We start from the raw sequence: 21,503 nt of genomic DNA on the forward strand, positions 1-21,503 counted from the left end.
TTTGTAAGTCTTGGGACTTTGCCATATTTTCCTCGACAGTTTTTTTAACTTGCTCTTGTGCGTCTCTTGTAGAAGATACAAAGTCACCGTAACTCGACTCCTCAGGGAGAATGATGGAGGACAACTAAAATTTTCACATTTTAAATTACAATTAAAATCATAAAGACAAATAATGCATGTGAAACATGAACTGAAAATTCTAGCTATAATAACTCATGTTTAAAAGTAAATATACTATTATAAAGCTTTGAGCACAGAAAGCCACAAAGATAGACTCATATCATTTTTTGTATAGTCACTTTTTCCTCTTGATACACTTCCATAGGTGAACACATTATACTTAAAGGTCTCCTCAACATTTATTACTTTACATAAAGATACAAACATAAAGAAGTAACTAGTCACTTACTTTATCTTTTAAATGTATCTTGCATATAGAAGTTAAGCAGAGAAGATTAAAGCTGCAGCCAATATCAATATGCACAATTTCCAATTAAGATTACATTTAATTTATGCATTATCATAGTTGTTGCATAAATAAAATTCCTTAATAACACTTACTGGGACTTGACAGGAACTTCAGAAGGATACGTAGCTTCTCTCCCATACATTAAACGGAATGGTGTGTATTTGGTTGTGGTGTGGACCTTGGACCTCAAAGAAAACAGTGTAGCATCCAGATACACATCCCAGTCATTCTGTTGACTGTTGACTAATTTTCTCAGGGCTCTACATGTGGACATAAAAAAAACCACAATAGTGGCAGTGTCTTAAAAGCAAATGAGATGTTACATACAAAATAAAACATACCTTTTATGTTGTCATTTGTCTTTTTCGTCGAGGCCATTTGTCTGAGGGTGATACGCTGCTGTGACACTTCTATCTATTTTCATTAAGCTGCAAAGTCTTGAGTTGAGCTTCAAAGAAAAAGAAAATTGTTTTTAAAAACAATCACACAAAACCTTTGGCCTGGCAGCTACTTGGCACACTGTGGCCAAGTATTTACCTAAAGAGGTATGGAAAAGTAAACTTAACACTTACCTCGTTAACAAATTCCCTTCCTTGGTCGGATAAAATTCGTTTTGGGCAGCCATGTCTATATATGATTGAGCACAACTGATGAGCTACCTCAGCAGCACTTTTGCTTTTTAATGGAAAAGCCTCAACCCATTTTGAAAAATAGTCTGTTGCAGTCATAATGTACTGGAAGCCACTAGACGTTTTTGGAAGAGGTCCAGTTAGATCTATTCGATTAGCTCCCAGACATGTGACACCTGTCAGTGATAAAAGAATCACATTAATATATAATGTACATGATAACATTACTATTTTCTACTAAAGACTACTTTGACACTGGTCACAAGCCAGGACCTTAAACATATTGAATGATCTTTATATTATCCAACAATCGCAATTAATTAAACAACAAAATTGCTAATGTTCTATAAAAATACTTGATCAAGTGGCGATACAGTGTTAATTACTGTACATCAATCTGGTACGGGTCTTCAGGATAACTATGCATTCTATTGGTGCACTATTAACATACTATATATAAATGACAACTTTAAAAATACATACCCAATTAACAATGTCAACCGACATTCCATACCAGTAAAATCTGGAACACATTGCAGTTCGAGTCTTGAGTACACCAGTGTGTCCACCGATGGGACTTGAATGAAAGTCTTGAAATAGTCCCATGGCTTCTTCTTTTGTTTTTATCACTCTCCTGTTTCCAAACAAGAGCACTCCGCCTATATTTAAAAAATGTAAAATAATTATAACATGTATTTAACCAATAATTACATTTAGTTATTTACATTGCAATACTGACCCTTCAGCCTGAATTTTGCAGAGTATCTCCTAAGGGTTTGCCTCTGGGACTTATCGTATTCAGATGGGTAGGACCCAACAGACAGAAACATGAGCAGTTCCTCGTATTTGTTCTCCATAACTAAGGAGAAAATCGGACAATTTCAACATGGCTTCGGAATCCATAGAGTAATTAAAATGACTACACAACGTTATCACGCAATTAACAAGTATGTGGTGCAAAAGTACTTTCTTCGACATAACAACGGAGCGTTTATTCAACATAACAATGACGAGTGGTGTCCAGTAACTGCAGGAGGACTAAAATAAATTTTAAAAGCACCAAATAAACACTTGGAATATTACTTCGATTGAGCAGCTTAAGGTAAACAATTATCATCTGTAATAAAGAAGTAAAACTTTTAATACAAACCTTTTTTCGAAGCAACGAGATCGGCACAAGATCGGGGTAGGATGAAATAATAGGCGTGTACTATTTAAACCGGAAATATGGCCGTTTTGAATTGTGCGCATGCGCAGTAACAACAAGTAGGACAGCTTGATAGGTAGGACGTTTTGTCAGAACACCGTCTTAAATTAAATTCCTTAAATACAGCCACATTAGCTCACGGGTTTACCGGCAATGTCTGTAAACATATATTCAGTCACCCACTGGCGCTGAAAGGCTCTGCTTTCAGAATCAACTTTTCTCTCCACCATTGTGAGCGGCTAGCTTCACAATAACAGAAGTTTGACTTGAGCAGGGTTGTTCCCACTTAGCCTAGCGTTCAGCAAGGAGGCTACAGCGCTGCATTATGGGATCTGTAGTTCGTATATATTATTAGCGCCTCATATCGCCGGGCCATGCATAACAATAATAGTACATCTATATAAAATGATCTCGCGGGCCGGATATAAATGTACGCCGGGCCGGATGTGGCCCGCGGGCCTTGACTTTGACACATGTGATCCATTGGTTTTGGAATTTTGGATGTTAGTGCTTTGAACGCTGCAGAGTTTGGTTTTTAGAAGATGAAATGGTGCAGATCTTAGTGATCAGCTAATCCTAGCTAGCTTGGCTAGCAAACTGCAACACCGGTACTTAGTGGGTTTATTGTGAGAAGTGACTCTGACCAGGTGTGTTGGAGAAGTAGCTGCAGAGACACAAAACTGAACGCCTTTAACTTTCATCACTGTACGTTAGTCATCCATAAGAAGATAAGCTGTGGATGCAGTAAAGTAGAAAGTGAAAGAGAAAAGAGCTGTGATAAACTGCACAGTTAGTCTGCAACTCTAGCTGTGATATGCACATTTTTAAGGTGCTCTACAAACACCCGTGACTGCCACAGAGCTACTAATGCAAACTGGTTCACTTCCTCTTCTCTCCACACAGTTCAGAAACAGAAAGACAAAAAGTCTAGAGCACTTTATAGGTGCATAAATATATAATTTATTAGTAACTGTGCATTTGTTTCAAGGGACAGAAAATCATTTCTGAGGGTTTGTGAGAGATAGAGAGAAAGGTGAGCTTGTACATCACACACACATTTACGCACAGAGTGGGGGACAGATAATACCAGATGAAGATTGAAATTGGAGGAAGAATCAATATTTCCATTGAAACGTCTGTTTCATTTTCTCCAGATTAGAGCAGACCGTTTCTCTCTGTTCCATCACCAAACAACTACCGTGCACACAACAGTGTTGCTGTGTGTGTGTGTGTGTGTGTGTGTGTGTGTGTGTGTGTGTGTGTCTTTCAGGGGTGATATTTTTCCACCAGCTGCTCGGTGCAGGACGTTCAGTTCAGTGCAAGACTTCCTTGGTATGCTACATCCTATGATTCAAAGAATAACAGAAATTTCTCATTGCGTCTGCCTGTTCACACTCACAACCATGGAATTTTCTAGCTTTTACATGGAATCACATACAAACACACTATATGGGACGTACTGTGTTTTTCCCTTATTTTCTGTCATACAAACACAGATACAGCAGTGGATGATCACATTAAACACGGCCAAAGTTTAAAATAATTAGGTTAGAACACACAAAAGCTCAGGTTCAGACATAGAGCCAAACAACAGTTATAAACAAGTGCTAGAGCGCTTGCTCATAGTGGATCATCTGACTGTTGGGGTTTTCTCTGTGTTATTGTAAGCTCTTTACCTTACAATATAAAGCGCCTTGAGGCAACTGTTGTTGTGATTTGGAACTATAAAACTTAACTGAATTGAGTTGAGTTTGATCCGTGAATCACACAAAGCTGCTCTATTTTAATTTATTTAAAAAAAAAAAAAAGCTTAAAAAGGCCCTCTTAAAAACTAAAGCCGGCAAAACAATATTAGGAGGAAAATGAGAGAACGCCGATCGATAATAAAGCTTGATCTTGAATTTATTATTATTAGGGATGCTCCAGTATATCGATCTTGTTGACTGATATTGGCATATAAGCAAATAAAGTGTCATTTAGAGATGACAGTGAGTGAATTTTAACAGTTTAGATTTAGCTCAATTTTCAGTTTAATTTTCAAAGATACTGTGATGAGAAGCTAAGACATTTAAAAACAGTTGAAACATAGTATTATTTTTTGTGACGATATCTCTGTCTTGAATACATAAATATGATGAACTTGTAATTTGTGCTATGATAAAACCTCACTGGCATGTCTGTTACAGTTACAACCACTCAGTAACTGACAGTGCTGTGCAAAAAAAAATAAATGAACACAATTCAGCGGGCTACATGCTGAGCGTAGAAACAAGTATCGATCCTGTTGCACTAATATCAGTCTAACACCAATATCAGCATTGGTATCGATACTATCGCTATTTCAATCCATCTGCCTAATGAATCGTTTTTTGCATTTTTCAAATAAATGAGAAAAAATGTGTCATTTGTGACTTGATATTGAATATTTTATCTCCCGGAACAAACCATGGTATTAAATCAGTGAACGATGAATGAATGAATGTGAGCTGTATGTGTCTCCATACAACCCGACTTTTTGTACATAGACACAATCACTGGCCTCCACAGGGACTGACAAAGAGGGAGATATGGGACATATGAAGACACTGAGAAGCCTCCATGGGTAATACACGTGTGTGTGTGTGTGTGTGTGTGTGTGTGTGTGTGTGTGTGTGTGTGTGTGTCTGTACATTCCATTTCCAGCGTCCACAGTGTCCAAATAAACTGTCAACCCTGAAATGGCTGATAAAGTGTGTGTGTGTGTGTCACAATATTTGTCCTGTGTTATTGGAGCTCTGAGGCCATAGAGTCTTCTATAAACACCCAGCTGTGAATTATTCAACAAATAAACACATCCAGGACCTCACATGCACACACACACACACACACACACGCACACACACACACACACACACACACAGTATTGTTCTCATGCAGGACACATACATAGGCATATTTAGAGCAAACACATATTTGTATGTAAAGATAGATAAATGTTATTTGATTCAACACACACACACACACACACACACACACACACACACACACACACACACACACACACACACACACACACACACACACACAGACCTACCAACCAATCTACCTACCTAGCCAAAAGATGACTGATACCTTAGTTTGACCATGAAGCACAAGCTTATACACACTTACTACACACAAAAATATGTGTATGTGGATTTGATTTTTATAAAGGAAGGAAAAGCTGATGGATAGATTGTGCTTCAGAAAGACACACACACACACACACACACACACACACACACACACACACACACACACACACACAGACCATTTCATTTTGTCTCAGCTTAAGTGGATTTGGCTGTTGGTCAGTTCAGTGCAAGGTGAGACAAAAATTATTGGCCCATTTAATGATGGGGTGACACCTACAGTTTGAAGGATGTACTGCATCACACTTTCTGGTTTGTTCAGAAGTGAAGCTGTGTGTAGGTGTGTGTGCCATCATCAGCATCTTCAATAACATAACATTATAGATGATAGATTGTTTGCATGAAATAAAGCAGGAAACATATACATACAACATTAAATAAATCAAAACTAAGAAAAAAAGTTTTTCTTGTAAATAAGAAAAATTGATTATTTTCAGTTATGATCACTGCTTTTTTTGTTGGTGTAAAACACAAAAAAGAAACAATGAATGATTCCATTTCACTGCATGTCATGCTGTGTATGATTGTGTATGTGAGACATTAAATATGAATTTGATTATTTAGGCTGCATCATATTTAATGAAATTTTTCCACCACAAACAAAATCTATTGAACCTGGAAATTTGTACATGACTGTCTGCTGACTGTTTGTATTAGTTATCATTAGGGATGGGTACCGGTGTCCGGTGCCATGATGGCACCGGTGCTGACATAAACGGTAGTAACCAGACCGAAAAGCAGCGCACATTTCGGTGCTTTATTTCGGTGCTTTTTTTTCCCCTGAGCCAATTCTAGCCAATCATTTTACGTTTCCGAGGATAGTAGGCGGGGCCAGGTACGTACGTTCTTTTAGAGCAGAGCTACAGATTAAAAATGCCCAAGGCGAAGCGATCAAAAGTCTGGCAGTACTTCACAGCAAAAGATGCAAACTCAGCAGCCTGCAACAAGTGCTTTAAGCTGATATTGTGATACTGTCAAAGGAGGTAACACCTCAAATCTGATGAAACACCTGGCGACGCATAGCGGTTTTTTTAAAGCCGAGAAATAAGCCGTGTTTGATAGCTTGCTGCGAGACCTCACACTGCACATCTACTGCGGGTGTGGTGCCTGTTAATCGGACCCGGAGTTAGCAACATCCCCCCAATAGAGAGTCCTGGCCCCTAGCCCTGTCAGCGTAGCAGAAATGATGACGGATGATGATGGCAGCAGCAGCCGTTCTTCTCTGCGTGAGTAGCTTCATGTTGTTCGTGTGTAACGTTGAGTAGGCTAACCACATTATTACATTAATGCATGTAAGGTGAACTAGCAAACACCGTCGTAGTTACATGCAGCTGTCTTCTTGTTTGATGGCAGATACTCCCTTCACCCTGGCCAAAAAGGTAGCCCAAAGAAAAGTGGAAAACAGTTAAACATGAGAGGTTTTGGACAAAGTTTGTGTTTTTTCCATTGTTTAAGCACTGCTTCCAGCCAAGAGTGATGCCATATATGCCCTATAGCTGCAGAAAAGGCTAACATTGTTATCTTTTTTACAAAAAAAAGCTGAACATGAGAGGTTTTTGGACCAATTTTGTGTTCTCCATTCTTTAAGCACCGGTTTGAGCACCGTTTAAGCACCGGCACCGTTTCAAAAGTACCGGTTTGGCACCGGTATCGGATAAAACCTAAACGATACCCATCCCTAGTTATCATATTATTGTAGTGCTCTTAACTAACTAATATGTAAAAGGAAACTGAAGGTAATCCTGAAACTAATAAAAACTAAAAACAAGTAAATCCACTCTGGATCCCTTTAAAGTGGATTTGATAATCAAATAAGTAAAGGTCTTCCATTGTTTGGCAACATTAACTGATGCAGTGAGTAGTTTCCCATAATCACATGAGAAGACATCCTCTGTGGTCATGTTACTCCATTTCAGAAGACTGAAATTATTGCATCAAGCAAAGAAAACTAAGGAGACAGATGAGACTACTAAACCTGGGAACTGTTCAATGCATTATTGAACGTGGTGGACTATTATCTTGGAAGAAGAAATGTGATCTGAAAAATGAAAATTGGATTTTAGAGCATCTCACAGCCTCATCTGTTGTAGCAGCTGGCCGCCCCACCCTGAGCCTGATTCTTCTGGAGGTTTCTTCCTGTTAAAAGGGAGTTTTTCCTTCCCAACGTCGCCAAGCGCTTGGGTGGGTTGTATAATTGTCGGGGTTTTCTCTTTGTTCTTGTTTGTTTGCCTTGAGGGACCTGTTGTTCTGATTTGATGCTACATGAATTGAATTAGCTTAACTGAACTGAATCGAACTGAACTGGAAAAAGGTCGTGTGGTCCTATGAGCCCACATTTACCCTGTTCCAGAATGTTGGTTGCATCAAGGTAAGAAGACAGATGCACCATGTTTAGTGACTACTGTATAAACTAGGATGCTTCAGATCTAGGTTCAGCAACATTATATTCCCTAAAAATGAGGTCACCCATTGCTTCTTTCATGTCAACATAAATACACTGAATGACCAGGTTTTCCTATGAATTGATTTTGTTCTTCCCTGATGGCACCAGAATATTTCAAGACTTGAAATATACTTGGGCTGAAATTGAGAATATTTTGGAGAAAACCTCATGCAGCAAATGTTGTGACACTGTATAAGCTTAAGTTACACAATGCCATGGTGAATGTGCCCCACAAGGCAGCCCAGTGAAACATTAGAGTGATTTATTTTTTATAAATCAGGTGGTGTATAACAACTCCAATCATGACAACATCACATAAAGGAGAACAAATATCTCACTAGAATCATGTGACTGTTTTGGCTTGTCGCCATTGCAAGCCAAAGACCTGAAAACTGCAGCTGATCATCAGCTACCAGTGAAACAGAAGAAGAGGATACACAAGTGTATCACATAAGACATAAGACTTATGTTCTACTTAGTTTCATAGGAAATTTTCAAAGATAGATAAATTAAAAGTTCAGCCCACTCTATAACTTTAGTAACTTGTCCCACATCGTCCAGCACAAACGTTTGCTAGGACCTGGTGACCCTACCGGGACCTCAACCAAAAGACCTCCCACTGGCTACAGAACATGATAACATGACATAGCATAAAACTACTGAGGATGCACCAGTTTACTGGCCAGTCATTACTCACCTTACTGACTGCCAGCATTAAACGATGTGGTCCTTCAACTGAATGACTGGATTTGTCCTCAATAGCACCATGAAGGGCTGAAACACCTGTACCCAGTTTCCCCAGCACAAAAGCTTGAATTAATAACAAGCAAACACCATCTGTATAGGACAGGACTTGCTAAAAAATAAATAAATAAATAAACAATAGGAAAATGAAAAAGAGGAGGTTCATGTCACGATAGAGGTCAAACTAAGGTAAATTACTGCATCCAATAAGGGCTATGACATAAAATAATAACAGCCTTGCACAGAGGCCAGATAACAACCCACTCTCATGGAGGTGGCAGATGCAGCAACACATCTGTAGTAGCCACACAAACAGCATCACAAAATTCAGCAACACTCGTTACTTGTAATATATTGATCATTTCCATTTTTACAGTGCTACGTAAAGAGTGGTGAAGCTCATGAAAATAGAAACAGATCACAAATTAAAAGGACATTTACTGGTTTCCCTTTTTTTATTTTGACCAACTCAGAACTCAAACTTGACTCGCCTGAATGTAAAGCATGTTAAAAACATAAAGCAGGGTTGTGTTCTTTTGGGACTATTTATGTCCTTTGTTAAGGTTAACAACTGTGGCAAAAGACAACACAACAAACTGTCACACCGAAACAAGAGGATACAGTAACAGTAATTTGTTAGCATTTCTGTTACTTCTACAACTATTATGATACTATTGTGATAGTTGTAGAATGTAAGTACCTTTCCTATGATGGTCCACTACTGAGCTGTCCAAAGTTTTGATGGTGTTTAGCAGTACTCTGTGTTCATCCACAGAAGGGTCAGTGAGAAATGTTGTTGAAGTTTGCAGTGTAGATACACCATTAACTAGAACTAAGACATAATGGCAGTGACTGAAATGATTAACTAGCAATGAGCGCTACCAATTTGTAAAGCAGAAGAAAAGTGAGTGGAAAAACTGACAGCTGTTTATAAAGTGTTGACTTGTCCTGATTCTGAGCTAAATAAATGTGATCTCAGCAAAAATAGCCCAAAAAATTTTCAGCGATTTCTGCAGCTTGTGCAAATTTTACTAAGCCCCACCTTCTTAGCCAGTGTTGCTAGGCAAGTTAACTACAAGTTATTTTGAACTTGATTATGTCTGCTAAAATGGTGGCCGAAAACAGCCGAAAAAGTTCACTTTACAGCATTTTTTTTTAAATAGCTGATTTTTAATTTGAGAGAAAAGTTAAAAAACAAACAAACAAATGAGAGAACTGTACCTTTTTTGTTGTTGTTTGCTAAACAGGTTTCTATGGAAGATTGTTTCCACCAATGGAAAAGAAAATATCGTCTCTAAGTCAAAATTTCAAGTTAGGTATCTTAAAATTTGAATTACTCAGAAATATGTCAAAAGTTTCAGACAACTGAAATTTAATTAGTGCTGCCTGACATTTGTTTTTCAGTAGCTGAAACAATCCTCCATAGATCTCCAGAGTGTATTTCATTAAATTTTTACAATTTTACAACTCTGTCTTCTGCTAATGGAAGAGGTTACCTTTTGGGCCATCTGAAAAAATATTTCTATTTTATATTATTTTTAGCTGTTTACAGTAATGTTACAGAATATTGTAAATATGATGTATTTTGCAAAAGTAATGACATTATACTGAAACCAGGGTAATGTGGTTGCACTATATAATGAAATGTAAATGCTTTTATAATAAAAATGTTTTGTAGTGCTGCTGCAGGAGTCTTACATTTTTAATTAGTAATTTCAAACATTAACACACATAAAAGACCGACACAGGGCATCAGTACTACACTGGCTCATTAAAATTTGGTTTGTAGGGAAGCTAAAGAAAAAAAGTGAAACTCTTTAGCCTTTAGTCCTCGGCTGACATAGTCAGTGAAGGTGTAGTAAAGTTCCTGACATTTAATCGTTACATATTTTTTCACTTTCAGTGTTTGATTGCATGTGCATGTGTAAAAGGGAAACAACAAAAGCACAGCTAAATGTCCAAAACTGTGACCTTCATTCTATTTGATTATCTTATATAGAAGTAAACAGGCCTCGCCTGTCAGTTAATTGTGCTACTGTCTTTTGAGCCAATGAAAATGGGGGATTGTGTGGAAAAGGTGTCTGTAGTTCCTAAACAGCTAATGTTGTACTTTTATAAAAACCCTTAAATTAAAGCTGGACGTCTGCACTTTGATCACATATTTTCTTGAAATAAAATCCCCTGTGGTGGTGAACAGAAGCAAAACTACAAAAACAGAATGTTATTGCTCAAAAACTTATGGACCATCTCATCTGAGTGTGAAGCTGGAAAAACAACCCAACAGTTTGGGTTCCAGTACATTACCCAGCTCCCCAGAAAACAACCCAAACTGACCCAAATCAAGCAGTCTCGATGGCTGGGTTACAAATTAACATGTCATGATGTGCGTTTATGTTGTTTTGACTTCTTGGTACAGCACCTTGAATCTATACCAGTCTGTTAAAGTATGCTTTAGAAATAAATTTACCTTTGAATGTATTTTATCGTTATATATTTATATCTATGTTACAAGAAGAGAAAAAAGTATTTGTGGGTGAAAATATAGGACTGTGTATAACTGTTCAGTGAAACAGTAACATTTCTTTGAAATGATAACAAATAAATAATGAAATCCAAACTTTAACTGAATAAAACTCCAATGCGTGGAAAAATAGAATGATAAAATTACTTTAAAAACATGATGCATCTGTTCTTCCTTTAATGTGAGAGAGAAGCAGTATTTCGATTCTCCTGTATGTCCTGTACATGTAGCAAATTGACAATAAAAAAGTTATTTGGATCTTTTGATCTTAAAATATGATTTCTTTCTTAGACTGAAGAAACTACTGCCTGACCGCAGGACCTGGAAAATCATTAACAGAGCAAGTCCTTAACTCTGGCTCCCTCTGGTAGCTGAAAAAGTGGACTACGCCCACACGGCTGACTGAGGAAAAGAAACCAGTTCTCCGAGGTGCACATTTTAAAATAATTGTATGAAACTTTAACTGTAACTGACCAAAAGCTTACTGAAAAAAAAAAAAAATCTCTCTAACACACTCAGACTTTTGAAACCTGTTTATTAATCCACTGATGCGTCTGCTCGTGGTTTCAAAAAGCGACTTCGATACAACACAGCCAGCATTTTTTACCTCAGGATAGAAATCTCGTAAAAACACACACCCACACACACGTTCACTCTTAAGAAAATGCAAAAAACCAGACGCACAATCCTTCATCGTCTTCAGTTCAGGAGCCTAACGATCACGCGGCAGCACAAACACACACAGGCCTTCAATAGCAGCTTTTTGTACAGCAAACAGGAAATCAGTACCACACGTTGTATCTACTGATTAAAGGGGCATTTCAGCTAATGCATCAGTTTGTGGAAGGGCTTTAAAAAACATTAGGACAGTGAGAAATAAAAGAAAAACTTTAACATTGGATTAAAAATCATTAGTTTAGAGCACTTTATTAGGAACACTTGGGCAGCTCGCTTGCTCGTTCATACAGGTGAACCAGCTGGACACAACAGTATGAAAACGTCACAATTCACAATAACACCACTGACATAACAGCAAACACGCTGATCAGTCAAATTTATCTATAACCTTGATACGTGGTGCCTTTTTTAGTAAGTTAATCCTGAGATACGAGCTCACATAGGTGGAAACATTATTTACAGAAAGAATTAAAAAGTCATTTCATAATATGTTTGTTATTTACACAATATCAGTTAACATTTTCATGCATAAAATAACTGAAAGTGTAGTGGATTGGTCAAAGTTACAAATATGTTGGTGTTCCTAATAAAATGCTCATTGAGGGTCAAAGATCTACAGCTGTAAAGGGCACAAAAATATTTAAAAACATGAGTGAAAAAGAGTCTCAGTTCGGAGCTGCGATTGTGAGACGCAGAGAGAAAGTCACAAAATACGTAAACCAACACCTGCGTGCGACTGAGAGACGGAAAACCAAACAGGTGGACATCCTGCGACTCGCACAGGTTTATACTCTGTATTTGGTTCGTTTGTGTACAGCACTGTAAAATCATTCATACAGAGTGCACCTACAGACTTTCTTTCGATGTATTAGTGCAGGATAATTCATGATTTGTCAATAAATACTGAGAAATTAGGGCTGTTCGATATAACGATATATATCGGATGACGATAGAAAAACATCTATCGTTTCATTTTACGCTATCGTTTGTTTCGTGGTGTCGCAAAATAAACTGTTTACGGCAATATTTTTTCATTATTTTGATGGTCACTGTAGTGGCTATATTAATTTCCTAAAGTTCTCTCTTTCTCTTATGTTTAATATAATCACACTACAGACGGACAAGCGCTTGTTTTTATGCGTTGTCGTTAGCAACAACGACGGTAAAACCACCTCATGTCCGCTTGTTTATTTTCCACATAAACCTTTCACAATAAAGCTCAAGATCCTGTTGGTTCTTACGTGTCCCTAAAGTGTTTATGTTTTTGGTCTGAGAATGATGTTGAGCCTGGAAATCACAATTCAAGTCTTTTTCACGTTTGTGGCCTCAAAAGTACAAACATTATGAATACCAATAGAAAAACTGGTCCCAAGCTATGATAACCACATCATCCTTTAAATTCCAATGGAGACTCTACTAAAAACCGTTAAAAATGACTGAAGTGGGGGTGAAAAGGAGCGAAATATTGTAAATAACTGGTTATACATCTGATTTCTCCCTCATGAAACCTGGAAAATGACTTCAAAACATGTAACAATGCGGGATTTCAATGACTAGAACCTCAGTTTTGACACTTGAAGATGTTTCCAGAAGCTGCTTGGACTCAGCAGGTTTCACTCTGGAGGACTGATCCACATCCAGGACTCACAGCTCCGTCTTCTGCCCAGACAGAGGCACCTGCGGCTGGATCTCCTCGTCGGACGACACCCCTCCGTCAGTCTTCTCCACCGGAGATTTGCTCTTTTTCTTCTTCTTCACCTTCTTCTCCTTGTTCTTCTTGCTCGCTTTCTCTCCATCCGAGCTGCCGTCTCCTCCTTCCTCGCCTTTGCCCTTGCCCTTCTTCCCTCCCTTCTTCTTTTTCTTCTTCTTCTTGTCCTCCGCAATCGCTGCCTGGTCTCCCTTCTTCTTCAGAGTCCAGTTCTCGTTCAGGCAGGCTGGAGAGAGAAATGGAAGGAGAGGCGTGGCGGGAAAATAAGATCAGGAAAACAGAGCGAGGCAAAGAGAAACATATGCACTTATTTTGATTTCAAAATAATAATTTTTTTAATTACAATATTTGTTTTGTCATTGAGGAAAACTCAGGTGAATACAGGGACATGTGAGAAGGGAAAGAAAGGGGTGCAAAATTAAAAATAGGGACATTTTTTTAAACAATCAGAAATCATGAATTACAAAAACAACAACATGGATGTAACTTCAGAGTTGTGTGTACGAGCGTTACCTCTGTCCTGTCCTTTGAGCACGTGTTTCTCGCACAGATACGTGGTCAGGTCCTCCTCCTGGCTTCCTTTATACCAGTCCTCAATCACCTGCTCATACTGCTCTATCATCACATCACACTGACCGCAAACACACACACACACACACACACACAAACAAATTTTATTATTTTATTTTATTTTAAATTTCATTTAAAATATGAAAATTTGACCATGTTTGGAGTTTAATTTTGGTTCCTTTGGGAATGTTTAAATAAATATATAAACACACCTGTTTTTTAAGGTCGGCCACTTCAGCTGAAGTCTCGTTCCACAGCTCGTAGGGAATGTCCATCACCACGTTCACTCCTTTATTCACCAACCCATGCAGGGTGGAGAAGGTCTCCGACATGCCCTAAGCCCAATGACACATTTAAAACTACAAATATGGACGACTGCATAGAAACCAAACTACGTTAAAAAGAAGCTAAACAATCATCGCCATACTATCCCATATGTGCCGTTTTGTTGCGACTACAACAGGCTGAGCATAAACATCCACATCAAACCACCGACCTGATGATTAGCAGATGACCTGCTCTACCTGTGAGCCACAGCTACTCCAAAAATGAGGAAAACAGCCCTCTGATTGGACCTCTAAAGATTTTCCCAGTTAGTTTAAGGACTCAGTCACTTATTTTGGGTCTGAATGAAACTTTAAGTCAGTTTTATCACTGTATAATTTTATCGTTCTCCAAGTGTCAGCAAAGAGGGTAATCTGCGGTAAGCTCATTAGCTAACAGCCTGTGATCACAACTAGAGTGTGAAGCTTCACAGTCAGCTCCGCCTCATCACGCACAGTTTCAAACACCGAGATGAAGACGTCTATGGTTGGAGTTCAACTTCCAATAAATTCAGTTTTTGTGAACATTTCCTTTTACTTTCAGCAGTTTTCATAAACAGTAAAGCTGATCTAAAAAGTTTCAGGGTTTTAATGAGAACAGCTCAATGTGCAGTCATTACATGTGAAGAAGCGACGGTTAGGGCTGTGCGATATGACCAAAATCTCATATCCCGATATTAAGACATCTATCGTCCGATGACGATATAAATCACAAAAATGTAACATTTTCTGTAAATTCTGTGAATGTCGGGCAGCTCGACTTGCGTGAAGTGTTTCAAGCTGGGCGTCGCGTACCTGGAGTCAAGTGTTTTAACTGATGCATGAAACGACACATTTTTAGACATAGGTTGTAACAGCCGCCGTTTTCTTTGTGAGTATTTATTACACAGCGTGCTGCGGGGAAAAGCCTGTTCTAATGTTTGAGTCTAAGGTTTATTTTTTAGCACCTGACGGCTCTTTTTTGCTTCTCATCCGTAAATACTCTGCATCTTTCACGTGATTCAGTTTATTTTGAAAAGTCTCAACAGGATCTTGAGCTTTATTGTGAAAGGTTTATGTGGAAAATATACAAGCGGACACGAGGTGGTTTTACCGTCGTTGTTGCTAACGACAACGCATAAAAACAAGCGCTTGTCCGTCTGTAGTGTGGTTATATTAAATATAAGAGAAAGAGAGAACTTTAGGAAATTAATATAGCCACTACAGTGACCATCAAAATAATGAAAAAATATTGCCGTAAACAGTTTATTTTGCGACACCACGAAACAAACGATAGCGTAAAATGAAACCATAGACGTTTTTCTATCGTCATCCGATATATATCGTTATATCGAACAGCCCTAGCGACGGTGACAGCATGACTACATTCAGGTAAAAGACATTTTATGAAACAAAAGAGAAACTGCGTGTTGTAAATTCTATGAGCTGAAAAACAAGATGCTTGAAAACCAAACCCTAAAAATACTGATTCTTGCAGAAAGTGTCACGCGTCACATCCAAGATGTTTAAAAATAACCGTTACACTGCAGTTAAACAGTTAAACTGACAGAACAGGAACCGTGCACACTGACCTTGGCAAAGCGGTTGCTGCCACTTCTCTCTTTGTGCAGATTGTACTCCAGCAGCCTTTGACACACATTTTCTACAACCTCGATGAATCTCAGGTCTCTGAGGAGAAACACACACCATTAAAGATCCCGGCAGGCAACAGAGTTAAAGCTTTTTTCTCTCTGTACCTTCTGTTTGAATTTGCACTTTCTTTGTTTTGTCTGTGAACCAAAAACCTGATCACACATCATAGCTGACTTCATTTTATGGACCGTGTCAAAGTAACATTACAGAGCTTTTTCATTTAAGTTTTCTGCTCCTCGATGCGCTTTGTTTTCATGTGAGCGCGTCTCCACACTAAAGGCTTTTCTCAGCTGGTATCCTAGATGCTATGAAAGTAAAGTACCCCTATACTTAAAGGAGGCCTATGGTTTTATCCTGAGGCGATAACTAAATGATCCACAGTAAAGTGGCCTTTATAGCAACCCCTCAGCTCGGCCTCTGAGCTGAGGGGTTGAATTAGAAGAACTAGAAGGAACAACAAGAAAAAAAGCAGTCCTACATATTTGTTAGTAGCCCGCCTTTCATCCTAAAACAGCTGAGACACCCTCCCTCAGCCTGGTTCTGCCAGAGGTTTCTTCCTGTTAAAAGGGAGTTTTTCCTTCCCACTGTCGCCAAGTGCTTGCTCAAAGGGGGTCAGCTGATTGTGGGGGTTTAAACCTTGCAGTATAAAGCACCTTGAGGGACCTCTTGTTGTGATTTGGTTCTATAAATTCAAAAAAATTGATTCTGTGTCCCCGCCCACGACCCAGAGCTGGATAAGTGGTTGTAACAAAATGTGATGGCTGGATCACGGTGAATACTAAAATACAGCTGTGATAAAGTCCTGCTGACTGTAACAGAACTTTATACTTCATGTTCAGACATATGAGACGTATGCTGCCTTTCAACTTGCCCTAAATCAAAAAAACAAAAAGGGAAACATCATGAGTTATGTGTGTATGACGCATGCCACGCTCTGCGGACTGAAAATAAACATGCGTGTTCATGACCACATTTAGAATATTCTAACACTTTTTTTTTTTTTTTAGAAAAGCAGCTCCTAAAACTGTGATGCTTTCAGATTAAAACTCCCTTCGAGCTTTGCTCTCGCACACCACCCAGAGCACTTCAGCAGCTTCCCTGTTCTATAATAAGTTTCTCCACAGGAACTGAACCTGACCAAGTTCCTGTCCCTTGTTGCCGTCTGTCTCTGAGGGCGAGAGAAAGATCCAGAATCAGCCAGGCGTACTCTCCCTCCACACTGAGCAGCTTTCACTTCTACTTTGAAACCGGACTCTTATTTTTTTTAACGCTCCATTTCCCGGTACCAGGCGCACACACTCAAACTTACGACTTGACATATTTGATCGGCGCCGCCCCCTTGCTGTCCATGAAGCGGTATTTCGTATCGATGACTTCTTTTGTTTTCCCCGTCTCTTCGAACGCTGACTTCATCTCGATGCTGACAAACTTACAGACTAGACAGAGAAACAGAGACAATGAGAAGAAGACATTTAAACCTCAACAATGTCTCAACAAAGCAGATAAACCCGTCTTATCAGGTCACTGATGTCATCAAGATTCTCTATTTCATTTAAAGCCTGCTTTTTCCCCACAGATGGACTCCACCTGCACTGTCATGGACTGCAGGTGGAGGTGGTAGTCCTTCCTTTGCATTTCAGAGTAGGTTCTGGTTGGAGTTGTGCTCCACAGCAAATGGAGGACTACCACCTCCACCTGCAGTCCAGCATGGTGGAGTTGGGAGTCCATCCCTTGGACAAGAGGCAAAGCTGACCTGGCAGAGGACAGGTGGTACAGCAGCTATGAGAGGGGACGGGTTAGTAGCAGGATTTTCAAAATAAAATACTTACAATGAGCACCTTTAATTTAAAAACAAGGCTACAGGGTGGTGTTGTGTATTCATGCTAAGAAATGGCCAATGGAGTAATTTCAAGAGCAAAAACTTAAAAGCAAAGCTTACAAATGTGAAATGTTAGCCAAGCCCAACAGCACTCCTGTTTTAATGTTTCACATAATCCTGTTTCAGTGCGACTTCCTCCACAAACACAAGCAGCCTGCTGTCAGTGTGAACCCACACAGAGTGGAAATTATACTTAGCACATATACTACGTGTATTATATATACAGATACTGCAGTATGACTTCTCTATTTGCTGTGGGACTCTTAGAGGTCCTCGGAGCCCGTTTTGAGCACCACAAGCCGCCTTACCTTCACATTTGTTGGGCAGATGAACCCAGTCATCGTCCCCATCCTTCGCTGCTCCGACCGAGGAAATTAGGAGAAAAAACGACAAATATGCCGCTAAAATCATCCCGTCTGCTCTCTCCGAGTCTTTATCTTGTCATAAAGCTTCTTTGGACTTTCAAACAACTCCGCAGAGCACCGTTATTTCCCCTGTTTTCACGCCTTCCTCTGAACCATCACTCCTGCTGCTTCACCTGCGACCGATCCCTTCCGCTAAGGGCGTTACACAACCAGATCTCCGGACCAATCAGAGAAGAAGCAGTGGCAGGAGCTGGACCAATGAGAGGCAGAGGAGGGTCGAAGAGCTGCTGGAAGATAAGAGGTATCACTCCGCGCTACTCCTGCGCAAAATTGCAAATTTTGGTATCGTCCAATGTTTTCTACAGTCATTGGTATCATCCAATAAAAAGTAAATACGGGACCAATACTGCCGATACATTAAGAAACAGATTAGATTAGATTTATATTTCAAATAGGACAAAATGCAGATTTTACAGCAGCAACATTATTGTATCTCTACAGTTTAAACATTTAATAAGCTTTCTGCCTGCACAGAGTGGATAGTCAAACCAATTGAATCATCATAAATACATTATTATAATACATTATTTTATATTTATTACTTAATTTTTTTTTAATTTTTTTTAAAATTTTAATTATTTTATTATTATAACACAAGGAACAAACAATAAGGGAAGAATTCTGGATCAGCACCATGATGCAAACTTGTGGCCATAATATATACAGTATTCTGGAGAAGATATAAAATGTCACTGTATGTGTGTGTGTGTGTGTGTGTGTGTGTGTGTGTGTGTGTGTGTGTGTGTGTGTGTGTGTGTGTGTGTGTGTGTGTGTATTTTATGTATATCGATATTTTTTAAAATTATTACTCATGATATAACATTGTCCAGACATGCTCTGTAAGGACATGAGGAGAAAATGGTAGAAAAGTAGCTGCTAAAGGCAGTGGATCCCTCACCAGCTGAATTAAAAAGAGCACAGGTCACAATAACACATGTACCAGTTGTTGCATTGCAGAGGTGTTCAAGCATAAAAACAATAATAAACACCTGCAATGTTTTGGTTCTATAACATTTTTCTACTATTACTTTATTATGGATTAGGTGCAAGAGTTTTTAAGTGTGGATAATTAAATAATAGATCAATGCAACCGCAAATTGTGCCTTTTCAAAGATGGACAGCAAGTGGAGAGTGATAGTTCAAATGAGGAGACGGAAGAGATGCAAAGAATGATTCACAGGCAGAGCCTAGTTTATTTCCCACAGTTTTGTTGCCTTATGGTTCCAAGTGTTGTCACCTTTTCATCTTTGCATTTTATTATTATCTCATAACACTTGTTTAATCAGCTCCCATCTCTCCTATGGACTTTTAGCAGCAGCAACACCTCAACAGCAACATTGTACCCACCAGGTAAAACACAGGCTACGTTTGCTTTGCATTGTCCCCACCTGATGACAGTGATAAAGTATGATGCATTTCCATATTAGATTCTTGATGAATGTGCGTTGTTGTTCTTCAGCCTGGTTCTATGTGCCCCTATTTAACTTTGAACACCCGCCCCTTTAAAGATCTCTGCACAGCCCTGCTTAACTTAGAGGATAGAAACAAAGTAACAATACCGTCATGGCAGGATTGATTTGATACCAGTACCAACTTTGGCATCGACACAATCAATATTTGTATTGATTTCCCCATCTCTACTCCATGCCCAGCAAGAAGCAAGCCTCCTGCTCGAATCTATGAAAATCTCCAATTTAACTTTAATTCATGTAACTTTTACTTTATAATCATAGAATACTGAACTTTGAAAAACAAAACATTGATGTCAAAAAGTCTAAACAACAGATACAATAATTTTACTGTAAAGTATTAACAAGTAGCATTGTGTAATTAATGCACTGAACAAGTCTTGTTTTGGATTGGATTTTACAGCAAAACAGGTGTCAGAAAGGTTTATACCGAATAATAATAATGTTAGGTCGAACACTGTGTGGAGTAAAGGGGGCGTGTCCAAATGAAGCCTGTGTTGAGGGCGGTATTGTTCTTTAGAATATCACATGATCAAAGATAAAGAAGGGCCTGTTTCTCTGAAATTACCTGTTTTGTTGTTGTAATTCGAGTTGTTGAAAAGATGCAGGAATTTGGGGGTTTTTTGGCGTGAACTGGATCTGAGGTGATTGTGAGGATTATCACCAGGCTGTAAGGAGATTATAAGCACAATATCAGCAGTTAGGGAGCATTTTGACATGCTATTGCCCAATAATACAACATAATGTTTAAATCAGTCTCACAGAGGGTGATTAATTATGTGTGTGCGTGTTTGTGTGTGTATTTGTATTATACAGGACCTCATATCTGTATTCTGCAGTTGATACATCATTGCGTTTACATATCCACTGGTGTGTAGCCCACATGCATTATCAAAGCAGGGCTGCTGTACATTGAATGACCAGCAGATGTTAGTATTTCCAAATAAATGTTTTCCTTTTAAAGCAGTGAGGTGGACAGACATTTTAATAGGTTTTGTTTCACAGGAAAATTGCATGAAAAAAGAAAAGTGACTTCAAACTACATTTTAGATTTTTGGTATGGGAACACCACCCACGTAGAAAAGAAGGCTCTCCAGAGAGTCATAAAGATCACAGAGAGGATTATAAAGAGTAATCTTCTATCACTGGACTCAATATCCACATAATATTGCAAGAAAAGTGCACAACACATCATCAGAGGTTGTGCATATATACACAGATATACATTGTATATGCATATCTGACTGTGACTCTAAGCTCTGCACAAGATGTACACTTAACTGGTGTACATCTTAGGTAAGGAACCAAAAATATCTTTATTTCAAAAACACATTTTTGCCAAAAAAAGTGGCCTATACTTTGTTTGTTGTCCTATAACTCATAACTCAATCATAACCTTTAAAATGCTTAAAAATTATTTTAAAACAAGTGATATGAGGGAGGTTTGGTCCACAGTTGGCCTTCTGTCACTCACTGACATCTGTATACCCATACTTTTACTCTTTTTGCTTAATTAATTGATTAATTAATGACTCAGTTTGAAAAATAATGTCACATTAATAATCAGTGACTGTATCAGGATCTCTTTTTCATGCCTACACTCTGTGGTTGTGGTGAACTAGAGTGAGCAATCCTG

At 38.7% G+C, this 21,503-nt stretch overlaps 1 protein-coding gene and 1 long non-coding RNA gene across 3 annotated transcripts; both read right to left on the reverse strand.

The window, feature by feature from the left end:
• Positions 1-1,249: 1,249 nt before the first annotated feature.
• Positions 1,250-2,416, reverse strand: LOC120437398. 2 transcript variants are annotated; one of them, XR_005611090.1, is made up of 4 exons: positions 2,249-2,415; positions 1,838-1,957; positions 1,582-1,757; positions 1,250-1,274 (listed from the first exon to the last, which is right to left on the reverse strand). It is a non-coding gene; the product is annotated as an uncharacterized LOC120437398 (long non-coding RNA). The 2 variants fall into 2 exon arrangements; XR_005611091.1 differs by lacking the exon at positions 1,250-1,274 and adding an exon at positions 1,348-1,371 and having other exon boundaries at positions 2,249-2,416.
• A 10,587-nt stretch (positions 2,417-13,003) lies between these two features.
• Positions 13,004-18,526, reverse strand: cnpy3 (canopy FGF signaling regulator 3). The gene is made up of 6 exons (XM_031753066.2): positions 18,282-18,526; positions 17,404-17,530; positions 16,034-16,130; positions 14,352-14,474; positions 14,083-14,200; positions 13,004-13,795 (listed from the first exon to the last, which is right to left on the reverse strand). The coding sequence occupies exons 1-6, from the start codon at positions 18,382-18,384 to the stop codon at positions 13,506-13,508; spliced, it is 858 nt and encodes a 285-aa protein (XP_031608926.1). The 5' UTR covers positions 18,385-18,526; the 3' UTR covers positions 13,004-13,505.
• Positions 18,527-21,503: the final 2,977 nt, after the last annotated feature.

This window comes from Oreochromis aureus, linkage group 3, assembly GCF_013358895.1.
Source record: "Oreochromis aureus strain Israel breed Guangdong linkage group 3, ZZ_aureus, whole genome shotgun sequence".
In the NCBI taxonomy this organism is placed as follows: Eukaryota; Metazoa; Chordata; class Actinopteri; order Cichliformes; family Cichlidae; genus Oreochromis; species Oreochromis aureus.

What these genes read in the sequence shown, in the direction of transcription:
- cnpy3 (XM_031753066.2), bottom strand. Translation starts at nt 18,384, where the DNA reads ATGATTTTAGCGGCATATTTGTCGTTTTTTCTCCTAATTTCCTCGGTC. An exon ending in CCGATCAAATATGTCAAGTC is followed by an intron (nt 16,131 to 17,403) that starts GTAAGTTTGAGT and finishes GTTTCTCCTCAG; the next exon opens with AGACCTGAGATTCATCGAGG. An exon ending in GCAGCAACCGCTTTGCCAAG is followed by an intron (nt 14,475 to 16,033) that starts GTCAGTGTGCAC and finishes CATTGGGCTTAG; the next exon opens with GGCATGTCGGAGACCTTCTC.